This window comes from Sander vitreus, chromosome 18, assembly GCF_031162955.1.
Source record: "Sander vitreus isolate 19-12246 chromosome 18, sanVit1, whole genome shotgun sequence".
NCBI lineage: Eukaryota > Metazoa > Chordata > Actinopteri > Perciformes > Percidae > Sander > Sander vitreus.
In genome coordinates, this window is record NC_135872.1 from 10,835,800 (window position 1) to 10,862,677 (window position 26,878).

General features: G+C 41.6%; 3 protein-coding genes across 7 annotated transcripts; 2 read left to right on the forward strand and 1 right to left on the reverse strand.

The window, feature by feature from the left end:
* Positions 1-455: 455 nt before the first annotated feature.
* On the forward strand, positions 456-2,451 carry churc1 (churchill domain containing 1). Its single transcript, XM_078274998.1, has 4 exons — positions 456-614; positions 812-947; positions 1,631-1,701; positions 2,080-2,451. The coding sequence occupies exons 1-4, from the start codon at positions 576-578 to the stop codon at positions 2,170-2,172; spliced, it is 339 nt and encodes a 112-aa protein (XP_078131124.1). The 5' UTR covers positions 456-575; the 3' UTR covers positions 2,173-2,451.
* A 1,508-nt stretch (positions 2,452-3,959) lies between these two features.
* ttbk2b (tau tubulin kinase 2b) lies at positions 3,960-12,827 on the reverse strand. Its single transcript, XM_078274997.1, has 15 exons — positions 12,600-12,827; positions 12,010-12,132; positions 11,748-11,895; positions 11,141-11,214; positions 10,896-11,036; positions 10,684-10,788; positions 9,465-9,530; positions 9,291-9,383; positions 9,074-9,199; positions 8,825-8,982; positions 8,384-8,576; positions 7,813-8,027; positions 7,216-7,681; positions 5,946-6,646; positions 3,960-5,152 (listed from the first exon to the last, which is right to left on the reverse strand). The coding sequence occupies exons 2-15, from the start codon at positions 12,076-12,078 to the stop codon at positions 4,801-4,803; spliced, it is 2,907 nt and encodes a 968-aa protein (XP_078131123.1). The 5' UTR covers positions 12,079-12,132; positions 12,600-12,827; the 3' UTR covers positions 3,960-4,800.
* A 1,671-nt stretch (positions 12,828-14,498) lies between these two features.
* On the forward strand, positions 14,499-25,832 carry mideasa (mitotic deacetylase associated SANT domain protein a). 5 transcript variants are annotated; one of them, XM_078274994.1, is made up of 13 exons: positions 14,499-14,550; positions 16,417-17,276; positions 18,857-19,072; positions 19,621-19,963; positions 20,067-20,133; positions 20,260-20,402; positions 20,523-20,626; positions 20,908-20,983; positions 21,642-21,730; positions 22,346-22,489; positions 23,235-23,330; positions 24,114-24,280; positions 24,866-25,832. In XM_078274994.1, exons 1-13 carry the CDS (start codon positions 14,514-14,516, stop codon positions 25,119-25,121), a joined length of 2,598 nt encoding a protein of 865 aa, XP_078131120.1. In that variant the 5' UTR covers positions 14,499-14,513; the 3' UTR covers positions 25,122-25,832. The 5 variants fall into 5 exon arrangements, with proteins under 5 accessions (XP_078131120.1, XP_078131117.1, XP_078131119.1 ...); XM_078274991.1 differs by lacking the exon at positions 14,499-14,550 and adding an exon at positions 14,557-15,083 and having other exon boundaries at positions 15,539-17,276; XM_078274993.1 differs by lacking the exon at positions 14,499-14,550 and adding an exon at positions 14,557-15,083 and having other exon boundaries at positions 15,539-17,276; positions 20,260-20,387.
* The last annotated feature ends 1,046 nt before the right edge of the window (positions 25,833-26,878 follow it).

Sequence of the window (26,878 nt, forward strand, 5' to 3'; positions counted from 1 at the left end):
GTTTGTAATAGCTGTTTCAAAGATTTTCTATAATGAGCACTATAGAACGTATGTGAATAGATGAAAAGTTGTGTAATATTGTGTAATTGCATAATTAATTTATATTTCTTTTGCTAAAATCAGCTATTTACACAGCTACAATTTATATTCAGCATAGCAAATAACTTATTTGTGGCGTTCGCGAATGACTTTAGTCTATCCGTGTTGCCAGATCTCGCGAGAGCTTGTTGCTAAGACAGAAACAGGTCTCGAACAAAGTTAATTTTCTTCTGACTTGTCCGTCTGAAAAATGCCAGATGGTCAGAAAATGGTCCAATATTTAATTTGGGGTAAAAAGCCACAAAAAAAATCAGTCATATTTGTTTACGTTCACTCAGGCCCTGTGTCAGTACACCCTGCCGTCTCCTAAAAGAGGCGTGGCATACAGCCATGGGCGAAACCCACGTGACACAGATACAGGAAATTACTCTGAGTTGGGGCGTCTCTTCTCTTCCTCTTCTATTCTCTACAAACCGTATCGGGCCGTTTACAGTGTTTTATCGCTAACTGACTTGAACAAATATTTTCAAGTTAAAATGTGCAACGGCTGTGTGCAAAAAGAATACCCAGACCGGGTAAGTCTGACACACACACGCCAATTTACGCATTTAGTAAATGTATAGATACTGACGGTTACCTGTGAGATTATTTATTTAAAGTTAGGTGAAACAACCACTTCAAACGATGATGTCCTGCTTAAGTATAACGTTAAAATTCAGGGTGAAAGCAAAAAGAGTTACATGTGATGGTATTCCTGTGATTTCCTGCTCAGGGGAACACTTGTTTGGAGAATGGCTCTTACCTGATGAACTATCTGGGCTGTGCCAACTGCCATCAGAGGGACTTTGTGCTGATCAGCAATAAAGCCACAGAGGATGATGATGGAGAGGAGATCGTAACATATGACCGTTAGTTATTTTCTTTTGCTCCTGACACATTTTTCACGTTTTCATAAAAAACTTAAAAAAAAAAAAAAAAAATGTTCTGATCGTTTATGCACTTCTGGGCCTGTTTTAAAAAAAAAGTTTGGTCAAGGCCCCTTGGTGTCATCCAAGGTAAATCTTAATGCTGCAGCATGCAGTGATATATCTAGGCAATAGGGTGCTTCCAACTTTGTGGCAACACAGTTTGGGGAAGATGCTTTTCCTGTTTCAACATGCCACATTCCATAAAGAAATGTTTTCCCAGTTGGGGTGGAAGAATTTGACTGGCCTGCACAGAGCTCTGAACTCATCCCCATTTCTACACCTTTAGGGTGAACTGGAATATCAACTGTGAGCCAGGACAGTGGCCGACCTCACTAATGCTCTTGTGGCTCAGTGGGACCAAATCCCTGCAGCCAAGTTCCGAAATCTTGTGGAAAGCCTTTGAAGAAGGGTGGAGGCTGTTACAGCAGCATATTAAGGTGTCTGAATGGTTTTGGCTATATAGCATATTTCTTCAGAGGGTCTTGTGAAAAAGAAAGAATTACCAGAATCTTTCATAATTCACCAAAAGTTAGTGGCTACTAGTGTTAATAATCCCAACCTTGTAAGAAACTCTACCACAGCATGTTTAACAATAATCCACTGATGTCCATTTCTCCTTCCAGATGTTTGCAAAAATTGTGACCATGTCATCGCCAGGCACGAATACACTTTCTCTGTTGTTGATGAATACCAGGTAAGGTATATCTACACTGGTTTATTGACCATATAATAACTAAGTAGATTTGTATGTGAGGAAAATGCTTAATAGGGCCAAACCTGTTATATATCATATCATCAACTTCAGGCTCCTATTGGGGGAAAGGGGAAGGAGCACTTCTAACCTGTTTTATATCCCATTTCAGTCTGCTGTATTGTATTGAAGTCTGTTTGAGAGTGTCTGTTCTGATGTTTGATGTTGATGTTTGTGGTTGTTTTTTTACTTGGACTACTGTACTCCTGTCTGCACAACACATTACAAAACATAACCTACTAATTCAACATAATTTAGGGTTAGTTGTTGCCACTGTATAGTCTTAAAATATTTATATTAAGTCTGTTTTGTGCTGTCCAGGAGTACACTATGCTCTGCATGCTGTGTGGAAAGGCAGAGGACTCCATCAGTGTGTTACCAGATGACCCCAGACAGTCTGCGCCTCTCTTCTAGACCTTACACCTGCAGGTCATGATTCACTTTTTAGATAGTGTCACCACCACGGACGTGTTCCTGGCTGCTGGCATCTGGGTTCCAATCCTTTTTTTTTTATCATGCATTCAAAATTGTATGCACGTCTTCAATTAAGTACACCGCATAAATAAACTACTGTATGCTGATATCAGTTGAGCAGGACATGTAACTTAGTATACTTAGATATACTACACGACAACAACAAATATTCTGTATTTGAATTTACGATGTACTGTAAATAAATATTTTTACATTTTATTGCCATCTGCATTTTACTGCCCAACACATATCTGATGTTGCAAAGTCAGAATGACAAAAAAAAGTCAGTATGACAAAATAAGGGAGTTTACTGTGCAGCTATAGAAATAACAGCTTTGTTATTATCCAACAAATACTATAATGTGTAATACAAAATGGTAAATAGTTTATTTCAAATGTTAGAATAAAAAAAAGTAAAATGTATCCGCTTAAATGGTTATTTATTTTTGCCAAAGGCTTGCCCCTAAATAGTATGTCTCATTGCCACCAAACTGCAGTGTTTTAAACATGTTTAAACAACTCTGAGCCCAGATGCTTGGGGAAGATCAAATCGTCTTCACAGTTATGACCCTATTTGTGAAGTTGCTTGAGATTAAAACTTAATTTCTGACTTTGGAAACGGCAGTTAACAAAAAAAAAAAAACATACATTTGTACACTAGCATAGACAAGAAGTCCTTTTAAGTGGTCAGAAAAAATTGAAATTTCAAATATTTCCATGACAGCTGACTCAAAAGCTCCAGAACAGCAGTGAGATTGTTTTTGTTAATTAAGTTGCTTGTTAAAGTGCCAACATCTGTCCATTTGTTGTAGTTTTAGTTTCTTGTGTAGCAGTCAATAGTCATTACAGCCCCTTCCTCTTGTACATAAACACTGACAAACCTTAGTTGATGTTTTTGGGGAAAGAAATTGTTTTCAGAGTGGGGACGGTGTAGCAAGAAAGCTCAAACCAATGATTCATCTTGCTGTTATTAAAAAGGAGTTCAGAGCTCATCATTGTTGAGATTTTCTTTGTCTACACATACTTTAACTACTTGTCAATTACTGATTTTAAAATTTAAACAGTGACCACATGGAGGAGCCTTTATTTCACTGTTGTCATCTGGGACCCCACTGGCGCATCAGCAGTCTCTCTTGTGCTTACAGGGACGTCTGTCAGCTGCTTCGACAGAATTTGACAAGTGATTGTTCTCAGGGGACATGTCGCAGTCTGAGTTGGTGTGACTTGAGTATAACAAAAACATAATTTGAGCATGTTTAGTCAAGGTTTACCTGTCTACTTTGACTGTCTTTTCCCATTTATCTGATCACTGACAGTGCTGCTAAGGTTGGGACTATTCCTCCCGTAGACACTAGTTCTAATAAAAATTGATCACTGTGGATTACCCAGAGTAACTGGGGCATTGTTGCTGCTGTTTCCATTGCTGGGAGTGCCACAAAACAAATTCCATTCAATTGTATCGAGGTGGTGGCAGAAATCTCAGAGACAGACATATTAACACTCGGGCAAATAAAACCAAAACGATCTGCAAACCTTTACGAGTGAATAAGGAAATAGTGAGTAAATTTAGGCTAACTGACCCTTTAATCCCAAGAAAAACTGCAGCAGGTGTAGCCAGGAAGTAACATTTTTGAGATCTGGCATTTATTGAATTTACTTATTTTAATATGCATTTTAAATTGTGATTAAAAAAAAAGAAAATGCAACAATCAGACGTGATAAACAGGTTCCATTTGTATCAGTTTTTTTACTTTATCATCTACTTGATGTAAGAAATAAAATTGCACATCATTGCTGGTCTACATTATAATGTATATTAATCAGAAGCAGTTCAACAAAAATACAGATGTTTTAGCGGATTTTACAAATGAATAATAAAAAAAATCATTTGCAGTGATACTCATGCAATACTTAGGTATGAGTGCACTTACATGTACATTCTAATATGCAGATGCTTTTTGCATGACAAATATTTTCTAGCAAAGTAAAAGCGCACTACTACACTGTGATATGCCAAATGAACAATTCATTGTCAAATACAATAATTAATCTAGCCGTTTTACAGGAGTGAGGTCAACATGGGGCTGCATGCCCTGGTTCTGAACATGAATGCCGATGTTGGTATACTACGTGAGGTGTTATTTACTTTTAGTGTTCTTAACGTGATTACATGGTTCCTATTAGTGTTTATTATGACCTCATGGTACATATCTACAATTAGCATCATTTTTACATCCTTCGGGTATTAAACATTATCTTTTTGGTCTCATCTTAGGCCTATATGGAGAGTTAAGAGAAGAGTTAAAATGAGAGGTAAGAGTTGGCAATCTTAAGGTTTTCTCAACCTTTTTGTTTCAACTGCAGGTATCAAGCCACATTGTCAAGTATTTTGAGAGACACATCCAACAAATGAATAAATAAATAAATACAATTTATACATTTTACATTACATACAGTACATTCCCTTGAGTAAATACCATATTTACACATGCTATCAATGACTGGATGTGAAACAGCCTCTCGCTACAGTTGCACTATCCGGATCAGTCACTTGTGTGTCAAATACAGTCATCGACTCACTTTGCCGGAGCCTTTACTCTCGTGGATGAGACCCCTTCCCCTGGAGCTGTGGCCCCACTGACCCTGCCCTCCGAACCTGTCATGTGGGTGAGGGTGCCGAGGGGGAGGGGAGCTGGAGAAGCTAGATGGAGAGCGGCTGCGTCCCTGCAGTGCCCCGCCCTCCCGGAGCTCCTGGCGTGAGGGTGAGGAGCTTAGCGAGCGCTGAAGGGAGGAGGAGGAGCTGCGAGGGCGCGGAGGAGGGCTGAAGAGCATCCCACTTCGGTCCTGCATCAGCTGAGTCAGACTGGCTAGAAAATCTGCGTCACTAGTGCTGCTGGCACGCACTCTTAACCGCCGTCGTCTGGAGAAAAGAACACAAGACAATACGATTACGATGCCTTCTGTATGATTCCTCCTCAAATCTTTCCGTAGAGAGAAATTAAAATTATCGTTAAAACGTCCCTTAAAACCCTGTTTTTGATAATTAATATTTATTGTATTTACAGTCTGTAAATAACTCTCTTGTAGATTTCATAATTAGTGCTGTAGTCTGCCTTTCCCACAATGGATTCAGATGGCCTACCTATGCACAAGGAATTCACAGGAAACGATCCAGCATTCCCGTTTGTCTGTAATTTAATCTCATTGATGACAGCCTCACTGTTTACTGTTCAGTCTTCTAACAACGTACCAGAGCCGTATTAAGCTACGGCTAATGCAAACTGAACATTTCCTACTGCTGCTTATTAAACATCACATTAAAAGAATTCAACTGCTAAAACATGTGGTGGCTTTTATTGTGAAGCAGAAGTGCGACAAGGATCATTCATCAAAAATGCAAATCAGCAAAACAAGACAACTGCATTTTTTGACAGCAGATCAGTTGTAATTACTGCAGGAAGATATCGAACGAGATGGAGCGGTTTCAGGTGACAGGCTGCACACCAACTCCTCACCAAGGTTACTACTATTACTGTGCCCTGCTGTTGGGTGGAAAACTATTAGCAACGTGTACAGCATAAAATCAGATTGCAGTTGCCCATTGTATAATGGAAAAAGGCCAATTATAGAGGTCAACAGTGACATTCTGGAAAATCCCATTTATATTCTAAATCAGGATTTAAATTATTAGCCATAATGTTTTAACGTCATACCTGTTGTCCACACACGGGCGGATGGGTGGTTTCCCAGGAGGTGGTCGAGGTAGAAACCTGCTGGTGAGTTGCTCGGGCATAAAGGCGGCGCTCACAGGACGTGGAATCTTACTTTTACTACCTGATGAGGAGGACAGAGAGAGAGGGTCTTCTCCTACACAATCGGACCTGGAGCCTCGCTCTGAGAAGAGCCTGTCTCTTGGCAAAGCGCAAGGAAGGTTGTCACAGGACAGAGATGGAGAGGGTGAGTGGGTGGGGGAGCCGGGGACTGGACTGCTCCAGCGATGACGCCTCTCCACGTTGAGGTCCCGGCTCGGAGAGTCCAGGGGGTTGCTGGGGTCTCGTACTGGGATTCGACTCAATCTTGGGGACGAGGGAGAGTCTCTTCTCCTGAGCAGAGCTGGCGGGGGAGAGGACGAGACGGTGACGGTGCTCTCCACAGCGCCTCCTGCTGTGTCAGCTTGAGGCTGCTGATTCGGCTCGGAGGAGCGATCCGGCAGACCAGAATCACTTTCTGGGTCTCTGTCGTTTGTCAGATGAGCATTGGGGCCTTTGGCTGAACTTGGCAGTGGAGCTAACTCCAACCTCCCTCCATCTTTGAAGATTTCCTCAGGGAGTTTTTCAGATTTAGCAGATGGTGCTTCTAGTGGTATTGCTTCACTCCTCTCCTGTACAGGGGAATGTAGCGCACAGCTAGAGGACTGAGAAGAGTTTACGATTGTTAGAGGGTATGGCCTTTAAAAGTCCAAAGTTGTAACACCTATTTTTGAAAGATTCCATCCTATTTTTCTCTCCGAAACTTTGTAAAAAAAACCTATAAATTAATAATGAATTGATTATTAATTAGAGCATGTCTAAAGTCCGAAGTATATCTAAGTCGTAGAGGTGCTCAAAATCATGAAAGGTTTGGAGATCTACATTTCGATGGCAACTAAGCACAAACGTAAGCAACACTGTGCTTATGCTGCATTCATGTTATGTCAGCAGAATGGGAAGAACAAGAAAAACACTTATTCCGAGTTAGTAATGTTCACTAACTATTCCAAGTTAGTTAGCCCTAATGCTAACCTTCGAGTAACACCAGATAAACCTAAAAAATTAGCTCAACTGATTGTATGAGTTAATATTAATTGAGATTAATATCTACCATACCCAAGCTACTATATTCATATTGTGTACTGTTGTACTTACAGTCTATATCTATTTCATTAGTTTAATTTCACAATGCTGCTTTCAGTTCACGCACGACTAAATGTTTGGTCACACCTACCTGGTCCATCTGGGGTCTTCCCATAATGACAGAGGGCATTTGTCCCAGCATTCCCGGCAGCCTCCTGTGGCCCAGTAACCAAGTGCCAGGCATGGACATCTGTGAAAGAACAGGACTGCTCGGCACCACTGTGGGCTGGCCATCCTGTGGCTCAGAGGACTGGTTCTCAGTCTCAGCGGGCGTGTGCGTCTCAGGCTTGTCCTCATGCAGGGCCTCCCCTTGAGGCTTGGTGGCTCCAGAACCACTGCCTTGCTCTAGCTCCAGCATCACCCACTCCTGAGAGTCTCCCTCTTGGGGCACGGGACTGAGGTTCACAGCCACAAAGCCGTTGCTTGCTGCGCCCTCTTCGTGGTCAGGGGTTGCTGTGCCAGAGTGTTCCTCGTTGCAGGCAGGATGCTGCCCATGTTCCCTCTCAGGAATGGATTGCTCCCCGACTTGAAAAAGGACTGGGCGCTGTTTGCCCAAGCTGAAACAAGATATTGTAATTGTTATGGTGAGTTTCTGTCCGTTTTCCCAAAAATTTTTTTTTTTTTTTTTTTTTTTTTGCAAGCTCTCACAACTGTATATATTTTAATTTCATGTGTACGGATTACTAACTAGGCCTCAAGGAAGCGTTCAATGGTGGGCTTGGGTTCGGGTGCAAGCCTCTTTTCAAACGCCAAGCTCTGACTGTGTCTCATCCTCCGAAGCAGTGGCGCAGCCCGCTCCAAGAACATGGTCTCTGATCGCACCCGTCTAGGAGAACTCTGCATGGAGCCGGTGTTGGGGCTCTGGTTCCCCTGGTTCTGACTGTGTTCATCCTCACTCACCACCTGAGGAGAATGAATGACAAGAAGGGTCAAAAACGGTAATATTACATTTATAACCCCAGAAAGAAGCTGTATCAAGGCATCCATTTATTTAAATAGGGAGGCAGGCAGTCAGTAGTGGGTTTCTATTCAAGCCTAGGAGGAGTAGACGTAGTGATAGAGGTTGGCAGATATTATCATATCTCTGGGCAAAGTCAATGTAGTCTTGGGGGAGAGTTTTGTGCATGACATCCACTGCACTGCAGCTAAACTATGCATCTCAATGAACAGGAAGAGAAGAGTTTACATAAGAATAATATTTCAGCAGTAGGAAAGAACATTCTGATTTGCGTTTATAGTAAAAAGTTCATTGCCCTGACCTTCCTGATCATCGGCTGTACATGTTTATGGTTTCGGTTGCGGTCCATCTCTGACCATACATCCACAGCAGGGGTGGTGGTCGGTGTGGGGATGGGGGGGCAGTTGTCAGCGTCGCTGAGGCGCTCCCCTTGCAGGACATCCTCAGTGTTCTCCCTCTGCAGCTCGCCTGGCAGCACTGAAGCATTGGCCATGCTGTGGAGGAAAGGGAAGGTCACCCTGCAGCTCATTTCAACAGCACAATTTAGAGCAGTGATTTTCTCAGGAATCTGACTGTGCAGAATTTGAGTCTAAAAAAAAGCTGCAGCTATATATTTCAACACATATCCAACAGAGTATGAAGGAAGTTTGACTAGCACAAGTGAAACTGCAACAAGAACCAATTAACAGAATAAAAGACTGTGTCAATAGTGATAGAGCTTCCTTTCTTGAGCTGTAAATACCCCAAGTACGCCGGTGTGAGGCGAGTGAGCTGCTGAGCAGTGGTTGTTGCGGCAGTGTTGGTCAGCATATCCTCCGAGTCACATTTCTCCCAGTCATAAGGGTCATTCTCCAGCACACTGTGGCTCTTCATAGCGTTCTCAAACACTGACATCAAGAGCTGTCACAGAGAAACCAGAGGGGTCAGCATTTGACAGCTGGATGGGGTATAAACAGTGTGTGCAAAATATGCCAAACAAGCGATGGCCAACCTGATAGTCTGGCTTAGTGAAGTAGTCCAAGGTCAAGATGTGGTCCAGAAAAGTACTAAACTCTGAGGGAAGGTGCTTAAGCATGAGTCGATGGTCATAGGTCTCTTTTAGATTTCCTACTTGTTCCTGAGAGCAGGGAGGGGAAAAAGAAGAGTTTGAATGGATACACATGCTGTGAGTTACTAATCTATACTGACTGATATATACATGCCCATACTTTGTCTTTGATTTTCCTCCAGGGAAGCTGACCAACCATGAATTCCACCAGCATGTAGAAGAGGGACCACAGGTCGTCATGACGACCCATTTCCTACAAATTAGGATTCACAAATGTGAGTAATTTCAAGGATAAGATATAAAAAATAGCAGAATGTTTTTGGTTCATGCTTACCTTATTCTTATGAGCATTGACTGAAGCATATCGCACAGTTCCTCTGAAGCCTGCCACAGGACGAGGCTGAAAGAGATTAGAGATATAATATAATAAAGATATAGTAAAATGCAAATAAACTGAAACCCAAATAACACAATGTTTGTTTATAGGTCTTAAATAACATTCTGATGTATCTATAAATGCTATGTTAAAGGCAACTGGATTTACTGTTTTAGTCTTTGACATTTCCCAGTCCCAGGCCTTTCAAACTTTTTGGGATGGTCACATGAGGGTCATTAAGGTCACACAGATGTCACGTGAAAGTTGGTGTTGGTGATATATAACACTCAAAGAAATTTTTATACCAAGTTGGCAAAGTTATATCTTCTTCGATGTTATTTACGTTACACTCCGCTCCTCGTGGGCGAGGACGTGAAGAAGGAGAGTAGCCTGTAGGGCTGCAACTAACGATTGCTTTCATAGTCGATTAATCTGTTGATTATTTTCTCAATTATTCGATTAGTTGTTTGGTCTATAAAATGTCAGAAAATGGTGAAAAATGTGGATCAGTGTTTCCCAAAAGCCCAAGATGACATCCTCAAATCTCTTGTTTTGTCCAGAACTCAAAGATAGATATTCAGTTTACTGTCACAGAGGAGAGAAGATAGAAACTAGAAAATATTCACATTTAAGAAGCTGGAATCAAAGAATTTTTACTTTCGTCTTAAAAAAAATTACTCAAACCGACTAATCGATTATCAAAATAGTGGGCGATTAATTTAAGAGTTGACAACTAATCGATTAATCTATTAATCTTTGCAGCTCTAGTAGCCTGAATAGTATTGTGTGGCTCGGTTGAACCATTTTGTTGGTTTCCCATTTACAGAGCCATGGCTGTGTATGAACACCAGATTTTTTTGACAGCTAGCAGAGTGTGAGGAGATATTCGCTGACTGACTGACAAAAAAGTGTACCGGATAAGAATCGGTAACTCCACCTTTAACTTAGTGTTTCTAGATATCTTATCAGCTGGATGACTCTCGTGCTCTAAGAGTAAGTTATATCATACAGTATCTGATTTAATTTCTGTTGAAACCTTCTGTCGTAACACTTTTCTGTATCAGCATGCTAGACCAAACCTCAAAGAGTTGACGGAGTATGCTTTGGAACAGCTTCTCTGGTAACATGTGGGATCTTTGATTAACAACCAAAACCATTGCTTTCAGGAAGTACTTACTGGACGGACTTCCTGGTTGGAGTTGGTAAACTGACGGGCCAAGCCAAAATCAAGCATATAGCAGCATCTGCAGGTACTGGCTAGTCTTCCCATCGCAAAGTTAGACTACAATTTTAACAACACAGAAAAACATAAGCAAGTTCAAGTTAAACGGTAAACTGACTTATACAAATACAAATTTACAAACAAACAAGCGTTTCAGGTCAACTTACAGGTTTAATGTCTCGGTGCAGGAATCCTACAGAGTGGATGCTTTCAATGGCCTCTAAAATCTGCTTGCCAAGTCTCAAAGTTGTGGAGACGGAGAAGGTGCCACGGGTCATGGTTCTGCGCAAATCTGCCAGATTCCTCCCCTTAAGACAGGAAATCAGTGGACAGCGTGTTACAATTATATGACGCAGACTGGTTGGTGTTGACTGCGAACAAAATACTTGACTAACATTGAAAAAAATCCTACCTGGAGTTCCATCACCACATAGTTGAAACGATCATTTCGGCCACATCCCACAAAGCGACACACGTGGTCTTTGCCTGTCACAGAAATGTATTATATTATATTATATTTAATTTTCTCTCAGCATTTGTATTGATACTGTTCCAGACACAAATGTGAGATATAGTATGTTGCAAGCGCTGATTGTGTGATATATTTAAATCACTGCTGGAATATTTCAGCAGTAGTTAGGACACTGATTTATAGATACTATAAACACCTCCTTCATTCACTGAATGGTTTATCAGGCTCTACAACGTCTCCGATACACTAGGGTTTCCTACTGTGTTTTGGGGTGACTGAAGCAAAGACCACTGCAGCTTATATCATATCATTTTTATTAAATAAAACATTATCCTTCACTGAAAAAAGCAGATAGGTTTTACACAGTAAATGCTATGGGTTTGGCTATTGCTCGACTCTCATCTACTAACTAAATTGACTAATAACATCATAAATCATGATGTAGGTAGTTACCAACTTGGCTAAACAAACTGTTGGGGAAAACTGTTACTTAGTAATTATCTGGGAATTTTCTGTCACTGACAAGGAAGGGGACAGCATCACTCACCCTGAAGCTTCTTTAGCACAGCCACCTCCATCTTCAGCACCTGTTTGGGTTGCTGAGCAGACTCCACCTTTAAGGCAACAGTGGCCTGGCTCAACTGATCCAAAACCTCGTAGATCTCGCCAAACCCGCCTCCACCTATCTTCCTTGCCTGAAAAGAAGGGAATATTAATTGTCAACCCAACATGGGTTGTGGATAAATCATTGCTCTCTTTATTGGGCCATCTGTCTGTTTTTTTAAACATGATTTTGTGATTTCTCTTACCACTTTCCATCTGTCTCTGACCACGTCTACCACTGACAGGATGTCTGTGTGCTCTCCAGCCCCACTCATCCTGAGTGCTCTCAGCTACAGCCTGCACCTGGCATCAGTGACGCAAGCCCCTCACTAAAAAACAGGGAACAGATTTTTAAAATGCAGGTCCATTTTCTCTTCAAAAATCACAGCACGCTGCATGCTACTGGGCGTGCAAAAGATAGAAAGATGAAGCATTACTTGTTACATGTTATTGTGCCTGACAGAAACATGTGGTTGATGCCATTTAAACTGCTACAACGGTTAGATACCTCACGTATTTAAGGCTCATGCAAGACGCTAACGAGTGCTAGATGGTCACGAAAAGATAGCAGCTAGCATTATTTGACTCCGTGCCACACCACAACCAGGACTAGCGCAGCGGCAATCACTGGTCATAAATGGCCATAAATCGGTCGTTTGAGAGGATTAGCCGTTAGGAAGCTAATCTAGCTAGGGGACTGCGTTCAATGCGGCGGCTCCGGTGGTCCTGTAAACAAGCTAACTAGCATATTTACTACAGATAAGCAGTAGGTAGCAAAGCTCTCTTGACCCCTTACCTCGCTTCGTTGCACCATTGCGATCCTAGTTAGAATCCAACAGTCCCCATGTTCCCAGTCTGTTGTTAGCTAGCCGGGTCATTCCAAACAGTTGTTTATTTTAGAAATGATATAATAATGGTGATGGACCATAGCTGACGTTAGCCAGAGTTAGCCAGCTAGCTGCTAATGGATGGGGAGTGATGGTCCCCCAGTGCTCTGTTTCACAGCGGCGGTGTTGACGTCACAGCGCTAGTCTCTGTTGATTGATCCGCAAACTCCTGCAACATTTTTCTGGTTGAACATCGATATTTGCTGTAGCTCCTCAGTAAGTTATATTGACCTATTGATGCCATTGTTTATTTATTATGCTTAATACCTGATGTTTTATGTTTCATTTACTTTATCATATATCATTTAATTAATAGGCTATGTATTTTTCCTTTGCACACTGAGATATTTAATATATGAATAAAAAACCGGTAACTCCTGCATCCAGTGTGAAGGGGCACACAATAACACGGAGCACAGACAAACTAAGGAAGGAACACTCTGCACAACAGCATTGTTGGGGCGCCATTCAAACTGATCAGTTGTGAGCATCGTTGTCGAAAAATAAACATTAAGAGAGTAACAAAGGCGTTGCAGGAATTTTGGTGCTCCTGATAAAAAAAAATATTGATAATTATTATTATTTAAAATTATGAGCATCAAAATATACTTAAAGCACTCAAAAAGTATTCATTATGCAGAATGGCCCATTTCAGAATCATTTATATTATTGGTTTATGTGTACATTAGCTTACTTTAATGTTGCAAAAGGTGAGGCTTATACTCCCGGAGAGCTTGTGAATTTCACCAAGGGATCAAAGTCTTACCTTTATCCAGAATAGTGCATCATCATTTACTTTGAATGAACCCACTGCATTTACACACGTAGGGCTGTGAGAAACAAAAAAGTTAAACCTGACTCAACTTTGTTGCAACAAACTGTAACGTAATCTGGCAATGTGCTGCACTGGCCAATCAAATCCTCATTCCAGCTAAATGATCTTGAAATAGCTCCAGACCTGGATCTCTTCATTCTCATCCCTGCTGCATCACACTGAGCTGTGAATCGTCCCAGTGCCAGCTGGAGGTTGCAGTCTGATGAGGCAGAGATGCAGTCCTGACACGACACTTCCCTCCTGTCAGCAGTGCCTTGATACATTTATCTAAAGACACTAGGCACAACCCTGACATGCCCCATGGACACAGCTCTGATTGTGCTCATGTAAAGGCATTCATCTTAGGTCAAAATAACTGTTTTGAAAGATGTTTTGTTAAAGAACTTCACTGCCTCGTTAAAATATGGTGATGCAGGACAAAGAGAATATGTGCATTAAGCAGGTGAACATTCATTTAATTTATTGTTTGCATCCAAGTTAAGAGTTAAGCCTAATTTCCTTCTCTCGATTCAGCCTCATCAAAGTAAAAATGTCCCTAATTCTTTGATTGTGTTCACTACTCTAGACTATGTGCAATAGAGATGTAATGACCACAAGTTAGAATGTAAATATATGGTCATTGCATTTCTGTGAGTGATTTTTATTTTAGTTTTTATTTTTACTCTTATGTATGTGTGATATATGTGTATATGTGTTTGTTGTGTTATGGTTGTCTACTGGATGCCTAAAATTTCCTTCGGGATGAATAAAGTATCTATCTATCTATCTATCTATCTATCTATCTATCTATCTATCTATATATATATATATATATGTTTTGTTTTTGTTTTTTTCTGTAAAAAGTACATGTGAAACCTAATTCTAAGTATTTTTTTTTTAATATTCCCATAGGGTTCAACCCACAGCAAACTGTTTCCGTGTGGTGGTGAGCTGAGACTCCGCTTTCCGGGCAGCCGTGACAGCAAAACAAACGTACACGGATACAGCGATGGGAGTGGTCAGACAATCGGATTGGATAACAGGATGTGAGTTGAGCTGTTTTGGGGTGAGGCGGTACGTTCTGGGGCGCACAACTTTCTGCGTGTTTGCGCAGTTTCGCAGCGTTTCATATATTTTGGATAGACCGACACACAACGTTTAAACCAGCGGGGCTCCGCAGCAACGTGTTCAAATCAGCGGAAATACCACAGCAGGCCGCTGCACGGCACAGTTTCCACACATTCACCGTCTCATGCGTGGTTTACTCGTCGGTTGCTGCGGGGAGAAAGTTGTGGACATTTTTTCACCCTGAAGTGTACGGTTTTACGATACAGTGTGCAACATTGTAACTACGTTTATGAGCCTCTCCAGCCTGTCCGGGTTTTTGGATTATGTGTTCGTGGGATTGTAAACTCCACTGTTCGCCATATTGTGCGCTGTGAAACTCGAGGGAAAGTTGTCTGAGTTATGACATTTGCTGCGCAGAATCCCTTCATGGAGCTGCATGCAGTCGACTTTGATCGAAACCAAAGTGACTCCATGGAGCTGGCCATGGAGAGCTCCGTGCACCATTGACAAGGTATATACACTGCTAACTCATGCTAACTAATCTGCCTTATTGCCTAACATTACTCAGCTCTTCAGACGCTTCCTTATTGCTGATATTTAACATAACATCACTGGCTATCGCTCGGGTGATTGCACGAGCCCCTTCGTTTCCTGTATTTCTTGTTATGCCAAATGGCAGCGATACAGTCAGCGCCTCCTTGGTGCTATTGGCCACCGCTTCAAAACTTCTTGAGTTTATAACGTCCTGTCTGCACGTAAATATCGAAATATAGCCTTTAGGTTTTGCTCCTCCAGCGCTTACATCAACACATACTCTCTGACTGGTTTTCACTTTATTGACTGGGCTTTTTGCTCGAGTAGGCCTCAATTTCCTCTTTGCTGCATACGAGTGAAAGCCGACTGAAAACTTTGTGTGCTTGTCTGTAGAGAAAAAGAAAGTGTCTAACCCCTCCTTTCTCTCACAAGGTCCGGCACCATAAAGAGGATGAGAAGAAAGGACAGCAAACCTCAGATTTGATTTTGGAAGGAGGGTTACATGCTCCCCACCCTGCACTTTCCTTTGGGATTTATATTTCCTCCCAAATACCTCTGTATACACAATTAGACAAAGAAAGCACACTACAGAGGCAGTAACATTTTGCACTCTTAGAGATCAAGATTGAGAGCTCTTACTCCAACATTACCTTATACTATTACTATGAGTCTTCCTTCTCAAGTTCATACTGACAAGAGCGGCAAGCATCGGGCTGCAGCCATGAAAGAGCCTGTGCAGCATTCAGGCGAGGTTTATTATGGTATCGGACCTCCGAGTTTAGAGTCAAGCCACAGTGACTCTGCTAGCAGCTCTGGTGTTTACAACCCAGAGAAAGGGCCCCAAAGTCTACCGCACTATCAACAGACTGCTCCAGTAAAGTGGATGCACCAGGACTCTGTACAGGCAGCCGGCTGGTCTCAGGAGGCTTCTGCTTCAGCCTGGGGGCAGAACTTTGGCCCCTTTATGAGTGGAGCGAATGTCAGGGGTCACATGGCGTTCCACAAAGGAGTCCATGAGGGTGTAGCTCTGCCAATGGGGGGAGAAAATCCACTGCCAGGACCTGTTGAGGTTTACAGAGATGCCACCCAGGCTCAAGCTCAGGGGAGGGGGCTCGAGTGGGAGCACGCTGCGGCTGCAATGCACCAGGCTCAGCTGCATGTATATCAAAACGCCCATAAAGGCGTGGAGCTCCAGGGTCAGCCCCATGTACCTTCTCACACTTTGCAGGGGTCCATGCTGCAGCCCTTCCAGGCAACATTTAGGCCCAGCAAGCAACAATTTTCATCAGGTTATTACTCTGTTTTTCCAGGCAACAAGGGAATTCCGAGCCTGGCGTACGGTGAGCAGCCTAAAACTCAACAACAGCTACTACACCATATGCAGCAGCAGCAGCAGCAACAAATGCATCACAGTCGCCAGCAGCAGCAACAACAACAACAACAGCAGCAGCAGCAGCTGCAGCAGCAGCAGCAGCAGCAGCAGCATCACCACCTTCAGTTGCATCAGCAGCAACATCTGCAGCAACAGCAGCATCACCAAATCCAACAACATCAAATGCAACAGCAACAACAGCTGCAGCAAATGCAGCAACAGTATCACCAGCAACAGTTACAGGAGCGACAGCAACAAATTCAGCAAATGCAGCAACAGCAGCAAGTGCAACAACAAAATGTGCCACAGCAAGACACAACACAACCACAGGTGCAACCAAACCAGCAACAAACCCAAAACTTTGTGATTTTTCAGCCTCCTAAGCCTGGTCCACCTGACACAGCGCCTAAAGAGGATGTCCAGTCAGTGGTGCCGCAGCAGGAACCAGAGGCCCAAACCAGTGACTCATCACCCGTACCTGATCCATGCCCTGAAAAGGTAGCCACAAATCCTGCAGAGCTTTCAGATGCACTGCTGGCTGCCCCTCGGCGTTCACGTCGCCTTTCCAGGGAGGGACAGTCCCCACTGGGACCCCCTTCGACAAACATTTGGTCTCAAGCATCCAAAGAGCCTCCACCATCCCATAATGGAGTAGCAGGCACTCAGGCTGTTAAAGGAGGGGAAGTGACAACAGGAGGGGTCATCCGTAGGAGAAGGAGAGCATCTAAGGAGATCAACTTGGAAACTCTGGCTCAGAAGGCTTCAGAAATGGAGTCCCTGCCTGCTAAAATGTTCAAGGTTAAAAAAACAAACAAAAGTCACTTATTACACCACCACTGTAATTATTTATGACGATTTTACCGCAAAATAGAAATTTAAATAATTGCTTAAGAGCAATTTTAGGTGAGGAAGAAAGTAAATGACAGCTAATCTGTGCATGTAAGAGCAAATTTTCTCATCTGGCAAAGTTGTCGAGCAGCTGCACAAAGGGGAAGAACCCTGTTTCTATGCAGAACTTCCCTATGGTTTACAAAATCCGTTTCTTAAGTCTGTTCACTTGATTCCTACAGCTGTCGAGCCTCAGCTATAGCCCAGTCATATTACAGGACCTTGTCATGCACCAGATATTGGTGCAACCTGAGAAAAAATATTGAAGATTCCTCCTTTTTGGATTTGAAAGATTGCTCTCATTTTATAGCTCTAAGAAAAATTATACACTTAAAGCAGTTATTCAGGATTTGTAATGTTTACATTCTAAGTGGCACACCCACTACAACCAGCTTCTTTATTTTCTCTTCAGCAGCTTCTCTAAAACAGACACTAAGCACCAATACTAGTTGAATTCAGTTTCTGTTAGCACAGAAGTCAGGGACGTTTGGTTCTCTGCCCTCAGGGAGTTATCAGGCTTGTGGCAGGTTTTTGTGCAGACTGCGCATGCTGAATTTACAGTTGGAGCAGCTGCATGTCTGCACACCTCCACATTCCTCAGGCTCCTTCCTAGTCATTCTGTAGAGCCAGGGAGAGGCCGAGCTGTCAACCTGCACAGCTACATACACTCCTATACTCTCTAACACACACCAGACAGGTTTTATATTGCTATTCACCCAGAGCTGGTGTATTGTGGTGCAACCCTTTTGTGAGTTAGGAGATGAGATTAAAATGTCTAACTCCGGTTCTTATCGTTGTCTGAAGTATACATCATAAAACTGATTTATAGGTTTCACTGCCACCAGTAGAAATTAGGATTGCTCAAATTTTTATCAGCTTGATTAGACATACCAGAAGGCGTACACACTCTTAATACTATAGAAATATGTAGTAATAAAATAAGTGTAATCCCTATGTTACATTTGATAGATGCAGCACTTCATTTTTTTTTTTTTGTTAACCTGTAGTAGTTAAAATCAAAAAAACTTTGTTTAGTAAATGTAACACTTAAAGTGGGCAGTAATTAGCTATTGGTTCTCAATTGATGATTTAGACTTTATTATGAATTAATCCATCGACAGAAAATGAAAGCGCAACTGTTTTCATAATCGATTTATCGTTTCAGTCTATTAATCAACCAAAAATGCCACATTTTCATTGGCTCAAACACGTTAAATGTTCATATTTGCTCGCTTTCTCAGTCTTGAAAATATTTGGGTGAAATGACAATTGAAGATGTCTTCTTGTTATTCGTGTGGTGGCCATTTTTCACCTTTTTTTTTTTTCTTTTTTAACTTTTCACAGACTAAACGATTAATCAAAAAGGTTATATATTAATTTTTTATATCTCAATTAATTTTCCATGTTCTCTGCTTCATCTCCCAATCTCCCTGTTACTTTCTCTTTCCCATCTCTCCTCATCTTCCCGCCTCTTTGCTTTGGTGCCCTAGCAGGAAGATGGTTCTTCAGGCAGACAGGCCAATATGGTGCCTCTGGTTATCCCTGTATCAGTGCCAGTGCACAGTAGACAAGCAGATCCTCAGGGTGGCTGGACTCAGGGACGACTCGGCCAGGGTGAGTGGCCTGCAGGACAGTCTGATCGCAAACCTGTCATTGTGGCTCGTCGGCGATCACTCAGAAACTCCATGACCGAGAGTTTTGGCCAGGTTAGTATTGTAAGGATATCAGATGATAATCTTCAGTCAAGTCTAGTTCTGCCTAAATCTCCTGGTTGATTGGCGACAGCAAACACTTCTCGAGCAGCTGCTTTGTCTGAAGTTCACCAGAAGAGCAACTGATGTATCAGTTTACTGCACAAACAAACTCAAGTTGTTTTAATAACAAACTCAGTCAGTAATATTTGCAACCGCCATCTGCATGGAGCAAGTAGTTTTCCACACAACAACAATGGGCCTCAGTATGTATTGTAGGTAACCTTGCAGACTGTCGCCTGCAGCTCTTCATCTAACAGGGGTTTCATTACTCCCTGCAATATTTAAAATTGATCCGCTATCAAAAATTGTAGAAAATTCCCATTGGAAGGATCAGACAGAACTTCATAGCTGACATGAATTGATTATGGGGAATCAAATTACAGCAAATGCTCCTACAAATACATCAAGCTCAGTTGCAGCAGAACAATTTATCATTTCATTAAATTGATATTAAAGAAAACAAAGTAACTGTCTGATCAAACCCTCAATCTTCTGTCTAGGATGGGGAAAACGATCCCGGGCCGGACGAGGATGGAAAATCCAAATTTAAGTGCCGACCTCGTCCCGAGCCTCTCATCATCCCTCCGCACAAACCATCCACCTTCATCCCTCCATCCCTCTACTCCAGCATCTCTTCCTATCAGAGCAACCTGCGCTCTCCGGTCCGCCTTCCGGACAACCCCCTCACACTGCCCCCGTACACGCCTCCACCCATCCTGTCTCCTGTGCGCGAGGGCTCGGGACTCTACTTCTCCACCTTCCTGACCAACATCGCCGTAAGCAACCAAATCCTGCCACCGCCACCTGCGCCCAAATCTGCGACGCGCAGTCTGTTGCGCTCCAGTAAGTCTCAGTTGTTGCTTCTTTAAGTATAGATCGGAGACAAGTTCTACTAATGAGGCGTTCTCAGATGTCTAACAAGGAGATTTTGTTTTTGTATTTGCAGCAAGTTCAGAAATCACACCTCCTGTTCTGTCCTTGATCACTGATGCCGCACCTGCTAGCCTTGAACCGTAAGTACAGCCGCCTAAACAACTTTCAAAATCTGGCCCAAAAAATAACTTCTTATCAGAAACGTGCTTACATCTCCAGAACTGTGCCTTTAAAAAAAAAATATATATATATATATATATTTTCAGGCGTATCAACATTGGGCAAAAATACCAGGCAGAAATTCCCGAGTTGCAGGATCAACTTTCCTCCCAGTTTGACCTGCACAAGGCTGACTTGGTTTGGATCCCTATTGAGGACTCCCACCTCAAACACGGTGACCAAGAGAGCAGTTAGTATCTCACATAAGTTATTCACTGATCGTTGTTCTTTTCTCTGTGAGAGCTTTTTATCACCATCTCATCCACTAATTCTTTCAAACGCTCGTCATTTTCTCTTCCGTTTTTTGTAGTGGAGGATTTGCTGAACATGGCTTGTTGCAGTGTGCTCAGGGGCGGAGGAACCAACCAGGAGCTGGTTTTACACTGTTTACATGAATGTGGAGGTGATTTCCTTGTGAGTATAGTGACTTATAATCTATTTACTGCAGTTCAGTTTGCATGATTATTAGCAGTACAACTTTTTAATTTAATCAAAGTCTTTAAAAATGTGTTTTTTACATTTATCATGGTCTTTATGACCATGATAACATGCATTTTTCAAAAATGACTATTTTCATTGCAACTTTGTATTTGTTACTGAACCGTTTGATAGTGATTGTTGCAGGACTCAAATGAGGAACAATGAGCTTTTTAAAGAATGGATTGTGCACTGTGATTAATCACGTTGATTTTAAGGAAACACTGGGACGTTTGATGCTTCAGGACCCAGTTTTCCCCAATGGTCATCACCTGGCAGGTTATCACTACTCAGGTGAGCTTTGACATTACAGAAAAAGGAAAGCTGTTAAAAGAAAATCAGTAGATTCTCACAGATGTCCTGACTGCCTAAGTCTCTTCTTTGGCTTCTGTCGCTGATTTCCTATCTATATCGACGACGTTTCATTTACGGGATTGTTCCGGTGCCGTCGGAGGTTCCGCCGCATGTCCCTCGTTTCTCGGCCGGATGTCCTGCACCTTCCGCTTTCTTTGTGTAGGCATTCTAAACTCCGGTCGGGTCCGTCGATTCGGGAAACATCCTCCGAGCTAGAACCTACAATCAAATTATATTTAACTTTTTTTGGAGTAAAATTCTCATCACAAACTCGACAGCCATTTTAAATCCAGAGTTTGCTTCCCTACGTTCCACCCAAACAAGGTTCTTCCCAAGGCTATTTTGCAGAGGCACCGTACCTGCGTCCTGCGCCGCCCAAAACGTTTGTGATTGGTTTAAAGATTGGTCAATAAACCAGAGCACACTTTTCTCCCATCCCGGAATGCTGTGTGGACTAGCCAGACCCTCCTCTGCGGTGCGGTGGAGGAAGATCTGGCAATGCAAGACTACTGATTTCCTAACCTATGTACTGTAAATGTTTCTTAATTCTCTCTTGTTAAGCACACATTAAATTGCACTGCATCTGATTCACTGGCAGGCTCTGACTGCTGGACTGCAGAAGAGAAGTGCTACTTCAATAAGGGGATCTCTGCCTACAGGAAGGACTTCTTCATGGTGCAGAAATTGGTATGCTCGTTAGTTTTACCCTGCAGCATTAACTATTATGAATCAATGTGAATAACTCTGAAATACATTTACATTTGATTATATATGTGCTCTAGCACATTTATGGTGTTATAGCATTTCAACACTAATAAATCAATAAGCACATTACTTATGCATTGGTATAATTGCTTTAAACAAACAAAACCAAAACACAGATGTTCAGCCATTAGTCTGAGTCTGCATTTTACAATATGAGGCCAGATACTGATGGAAAATGTCCTTTTCTTTCATCACAAACAGACTTAAAACTTAAATTAAATAAATAAAACTAAAAAATTAGACTATTCAAGCCACATCCTCTATGTGATAGGAAGTAACTGGATTTATGGGAAACGTGGTCTTCATTTCATAGAATCATGAACAGCAACAATACCGCTGGCATGAGGCAGAGGCTGTCACTTGTCTTAAGCGTGTTCTTATTCACATTGTGTAATAATATACACACAAATTATTAATACATTTTCATTCAGTCGATTGTAAGATGCATCCCGCACAGTAGCCTCACTGTGGAAAAAGTTAATTAATGATATTAAATTCTGCATGTGTATGGGGGTTTTTTTTGGATCGATTTTAAAGGTGCAGACCAAGACTGTGGCTCAGTGTGTGGAGTTCTACTACACATACAAGAAACAGGTGAAGATCGGACGCCACGGGATTTTAACCTTTGGCCCGCCAGATTCACCAGGAGAGAAGCCCACAGAGGTTGTGGTGGACATTAAGGTAGAGTGGAGTACCATAGTGATGTGTGGTAAAGCATTACCGGCAATTTCCACTGGATGCGGAACGGCTGCGGAACGGCTCCGGAACGTCGACTGAGTCATTAGGTTTCCATTAAATGTGTTTATTTCCACTGACTGCGGAACGTCTGCGTCCGTACTCCGTCCCAGCTCCGGCTGCCGGAGAGCTCCGCACCAATTCAGCACACGGCAGATAGTGCAGGACAGGAAGTCGAGCACAGAAACAAAATAAAAATCCGATTAATTTTCAAAGTAAAATACACCGTGCTCACGGCGGATCATATTTCCCTGCACTACACCTTGAAAACACAGCACAAAGTTGTTTCCCCTCTACTCCTCTGGATGGAAACAAACCGTTGTTGGTTTTGTGGTTCTATTCTACGTGAATTCGCGAGATATTAAGGGTCCTCGTGACTACGGCTGTCAGTCATGGCCGCAGCCGTGCTGCAACAAATCCGGACATAGTTGGTATTGACGGACGGCGGAGCACGCAGCCGTTCCGCAGCGGAGCCGGTCCACAGACGTTCCGCATCCAGTGGAAATCCACAGTTGCATTACTCAGTTAATTAGTGAGGTTACGAGAAAATTATGTGATCATTTCATCTTTGAAAAAGGACACCAAATAATCTTTTTAAAAGGGTGTTTAGGGTGTATAAATCCAAATTTTAAAGGTTGGTTCTAATATTTTGTGCACTTATCTTGTATTTCTCTGATGTGATTTGTTACAGAGTTCACAGCAGACAAAAATGACTCAAGGAGAGATGGATGGAGATGAGAGCAGCCAGCGGGCAAGGGTTGCTCAGTCACTACAGGCTCATGACTATGTAAGTATTTCACTGCATACTCTAGTATCTGCAAGTAGGGCTGGACAATATATCGATATTATATCGACATCGATATGAGGCTAGATATCGTCTTAAATGTTGGCTGTCGTATTTATTTATGACGATTTTACCGCAAAATAGAAATTTAAATAATTGCTTAAGAGCAATTTTAGGTGAGGAAGAAAGTAAATGACAGCTAATCTGTGCATGTAAGAGCAAATTTTCTCATCTGGCAAAGTTGTCGAGCAGCTGCACAAAGGGGAAGAACCCTGTTTCTATGCAGAACTTCCCTATGGTTTACAAAATCCGTTTCTTAAGTCTGTTCACTTGATTCCTACAGCTGTCGAGCCTCAGCTATAGCCCAGTCATATTACAGCTATCGCTATATTATCGCTATCGTGATTCAACACAAGTGTGGCCTTTTCCTGGTTTTAAAGGCTGCATTAAAGTAAAGTGATGTCATTTTCTGAACTTACCCGCATTACTAGCGGTTTTATTATTTGCCTTAACCCACCATCATTGTATCCACATTATGGGTGATTATTTATCAAAACTCTCATTGTGTTAATCTTTTGTGAAAGCACCAATAGTCAACCCTACAAGATTGCTGCAATATCGACCTTGATGTATTTGGTCAAATATATCGTGATATTAGATTTTTCCCATATCGCCCAGCTCTATCTGCAAGGCAGTTTATCGACTAAAAGTACACACACAGTAATAGAATGAAGTAAAAAAAAAAAAAACTGCAAAACTAACCTCTGGTTATTTTTGGTGCTCTAGGCAGGGACATTGCCGGTGATGAAAGAGCCACACTCTTTGAATAAGGAGGCTCACTACCCGCCAGTACCTCACAGGCCTCGGGCTGAGCCTGCAGCCAAGAAGAGCAAAGCTCCAGTGAAGCCCCCACCGGATCCTGACGCAGTATTTCCGTGCAAGAAATGTGGCAGGTACGTCAGAATCATCAGAGATTAACTTTGTCTTCACATATAACTTAGGCTGTGACATGATGTCTTGGTTTTGTATTATATGGTCCTTTGTTATAGTTTGTTTTTGCTCACCCAGTGTTGCAGTCTCACTAATGTTTGGGAGATTTGTAGCTGCAGTTACCCGACAGTATGTCGGCTGCAGATATAGTAGCTCGTGGTTCACCTCATCGTGTTGATCTTCATGTAGGTCAAAGATATGGAAATCCAAAGTTTCTAACAATAGATAAAATAGGAGATAATGAAATAATTAAATCGTATAAAGAAATGCAGATAAAATATATAATATGGCTTTGAAATTGTGAAATAATCTGCTATGTTTGTTTTGATGGGCAGATAAGACTGTGATGAAAAGTAGAATTATGAAAGAAAATGGGGAAATGGCATTGTGAAATTAAAACATTTCAAAAGAACTGCGTTTTCAAATTTAGTGTACCTCTCTGCAGTAGAGTTTAGTAGACTTTGTGATCTTCTATCAAATAGTGTTGCATCATTCCAAACCGCTGCTATTGTGTATAATGTTGCATACTCTTCCCCCCCATGCCATAGGGTGTTTTATAAAGTGAAGAGTCGAAGTGCCCACATGAAGAGTCATGCGGAGCAGGAGAAGAAGGCTGCAGCGCTGCGTCAGAAAGAGGAGGAGGAGCTGGCAGTAGCTGCAGCTCGGGCCAGGAAGGTAGCGGTGGCGGCTGCTGCGGCGATGGCGACTAATCAGGGAGGAAACGGATTGACAGAGCAGGCAGAGTTCAGCAGCCATGAAGACTCATCTGAGAAAGAGGATGACAAAGATGAAGACTGGCACTGAGAGACAAAAAAAAAAAAAACAGGAGAGAAGATGGATTGATAGGTAAAAATAGGGTAGAGATGGAGGTCGAATCAGAGAGAGAGAGATGAAAAAAGACTTTCTGTTAAACTTCACACTCCTTCCCCGGCTGACGCTGGCTCTTTGTGACCGCTGTCCATCAGCCAGCCAGTCACACGCCACATCTTCACACGTTTTGTATCTTTTTAATATTCAGAGGAAGTTTATTTTTTTGTAAATGCACTTATCCTGTATGCTTCTGCTTTTGCCAATATTGCCTTTTTTATATCCTTTATTTAATTGAATATATGTCAAAATATTATACATTTTCATTGCGTGGATTTATGATATTTCATAAGATAATCAGGATGCCTAAGGATTTTAGCACTAAAACATCAAGATCAAAGCAATCTTTCACTTTACATCATAATCCCTTTTTAATAAAGATAGAGTAAGAGCTTGTATTTATCTTCTTCGGAAAATACTGTGCTGAATTTTGCAGATTTCCATCAGATTTTTAGGTTGGTTGCACAATTATTTTACAACTATGGGAACTTTTGAAATAATTATGTACAAAAAATGATATATGAGATGGCCATATATTTATGATACTGCATTTTTGCAATGATTTTTGGTAATATAAAAACTAATCATGTCAGCTGCAATAAGACTTGTGAATTGAAAAGTTTATTAAAATATCTACTGTTCTGAGAAGTGTCTATTTTTTCAGTCACAAAATGGTCAGTTTATGAATGCAAGACTTTGTTGAACCAGCAGGTGGAGGCAGTGGTTCAGTTTTTTTTTTTTTTTTTGCATGAAAGTTCATTCACACATATTGTTGTATGTACATAAATAGACATTTAGTTGTCTGCATAGATTAAGATAAACTTGGCGGAAATACTTTGTGGATCCACTTGTCATTTTACCTCCTTAAATCTTGCTTAAAATGCTCTCCTCAAACCAGAATCTATATCAACTAAGCAAGAAAGATTTGCCACAATAAAATATAACTCCTTAAAAATTATTTTCTTAGGTCTGATTCAGTATGCTAGAAAGGCTCCATATTCATGTTCAGGTTATGGGCTGATTTAACTGAAGAAGCTGGTTTACACGCATACATAACTGCTTCTTGAGCCAAGACGCAAGAGGGAAATCCACTGACTTAGCTGCTTTATGTGGTCCCTGGATTTAAAGGCACAGTTTACCACAAAATGAAAATGTAGTCATTATTCTGTTCAAATTCCAATCATAGTTACATCTTCACCCTCTGCAGGATGTATTTAGTGATAGCAGTGCTTTGAGCTAAATGCTAACATCAGCATGCTAAAATAACAACGCTAACATGCTGATCTTTAGCAGGTTTAATGTTTACCCTGTTCATCTTAGTTTAGCTTGCATGCTGTTTCACATGCTAACTTACTAATTAGCACTAAACACAAAGTATAACTGAGGCTGATGGGAATGTCATTAGTTTTGCAGGTGTTTGGTCATAAACCAAAGTATTATTAATAATAAGACAATTAAAAATTCTGACCTGATGGTGCTTCATAAAAAGATGATGACCACAGTTATTAAAACTCATCCTAAGGGAAATATATGAATACCTGCACTAAATTGTATGGTCATCCAGCTAACAGTTGTTGTCACTCAATACAAATTAGTAGTTGTTCAGAGACAGGATTGTTGTTCTCTGCATATGGCAAGACCATCCCCTCACACTACCCTTATTATTATTATTATTATTATTATTATTATTATTA

What these genes read in the sequence shown, in the direction of transcription:
- churc1 (XM_078274998.1), top strand. Translation starts at nt 576, where the DNA reads ATGTGCAACGGCTGTGTGCAAAAAGAATACCCAGACCGG. An exon ending in AAAAAGAATACCCAGACCGG is followed by an intron (nt 615 to 811) that starts GTAAGTCTGACA and finishes TTTCCTGCTCAG; the next exon opens with GGGAACACTTGTTTGGAGAA. An exon ending in GGAGATCGTAACATATGACC is followed by an intron (nt 948 to 1,630) that starts GTTAGTTATTTT and finishes TTCTCCTTCCAG; the next exon opens with ATGTTTGCAAAAATTGTGAC.
- ttbk2b (XM_078274997.1), bottom strand. Translation starts at nt 12,078, where the DNA reads ATGAGTGGGGCTGGAGAGCACACAGACATCCTGTCAGTGGTAGACGTG. An exon ending in TCAATGCTCATAAGAATAAG is followed by an intron (nt 9,384 to 9,464) that starts GTAAGCATGAAC and finishes CCTAATTTGTAG; the next exon opens with GAAATGGGTCGTCATGACGA. An exon ending in CTCACACCGGCGTACTTGGG is followed by an intron (nt 8,577 to 8,824) that starts GTATTTACAGCT and finishes TTTCCTCCACAG; the next exon opens with CATGGCCAATGCTTCAGTGC.
- mideasa (XM_078274991.1), top strand. Translation starts at nt 15,771, where the DNA reads ATGAGTCTTCCTTCTCAAGTTCATACTGACAAGAGCGGCAAGCATCGG. An exon ending in GCACCTGCTAGCCTTGAACC is followed by an intron (nt 20,134 to 20,259) that starts GTAAGTACAGCC and finishes ATATATTTTCAG; the next exon opens with GCGTATCAACATTGGGCAAA. An exon ending in ACACGGTGACCAAGAGAGCA is followed by an intron (nt 20,403 to 20,522) that starts GTTAGTATCTCA and finishes CGTTTTTTGTAG; the next exon opens with TGGAGGATTTGCTGAACATG.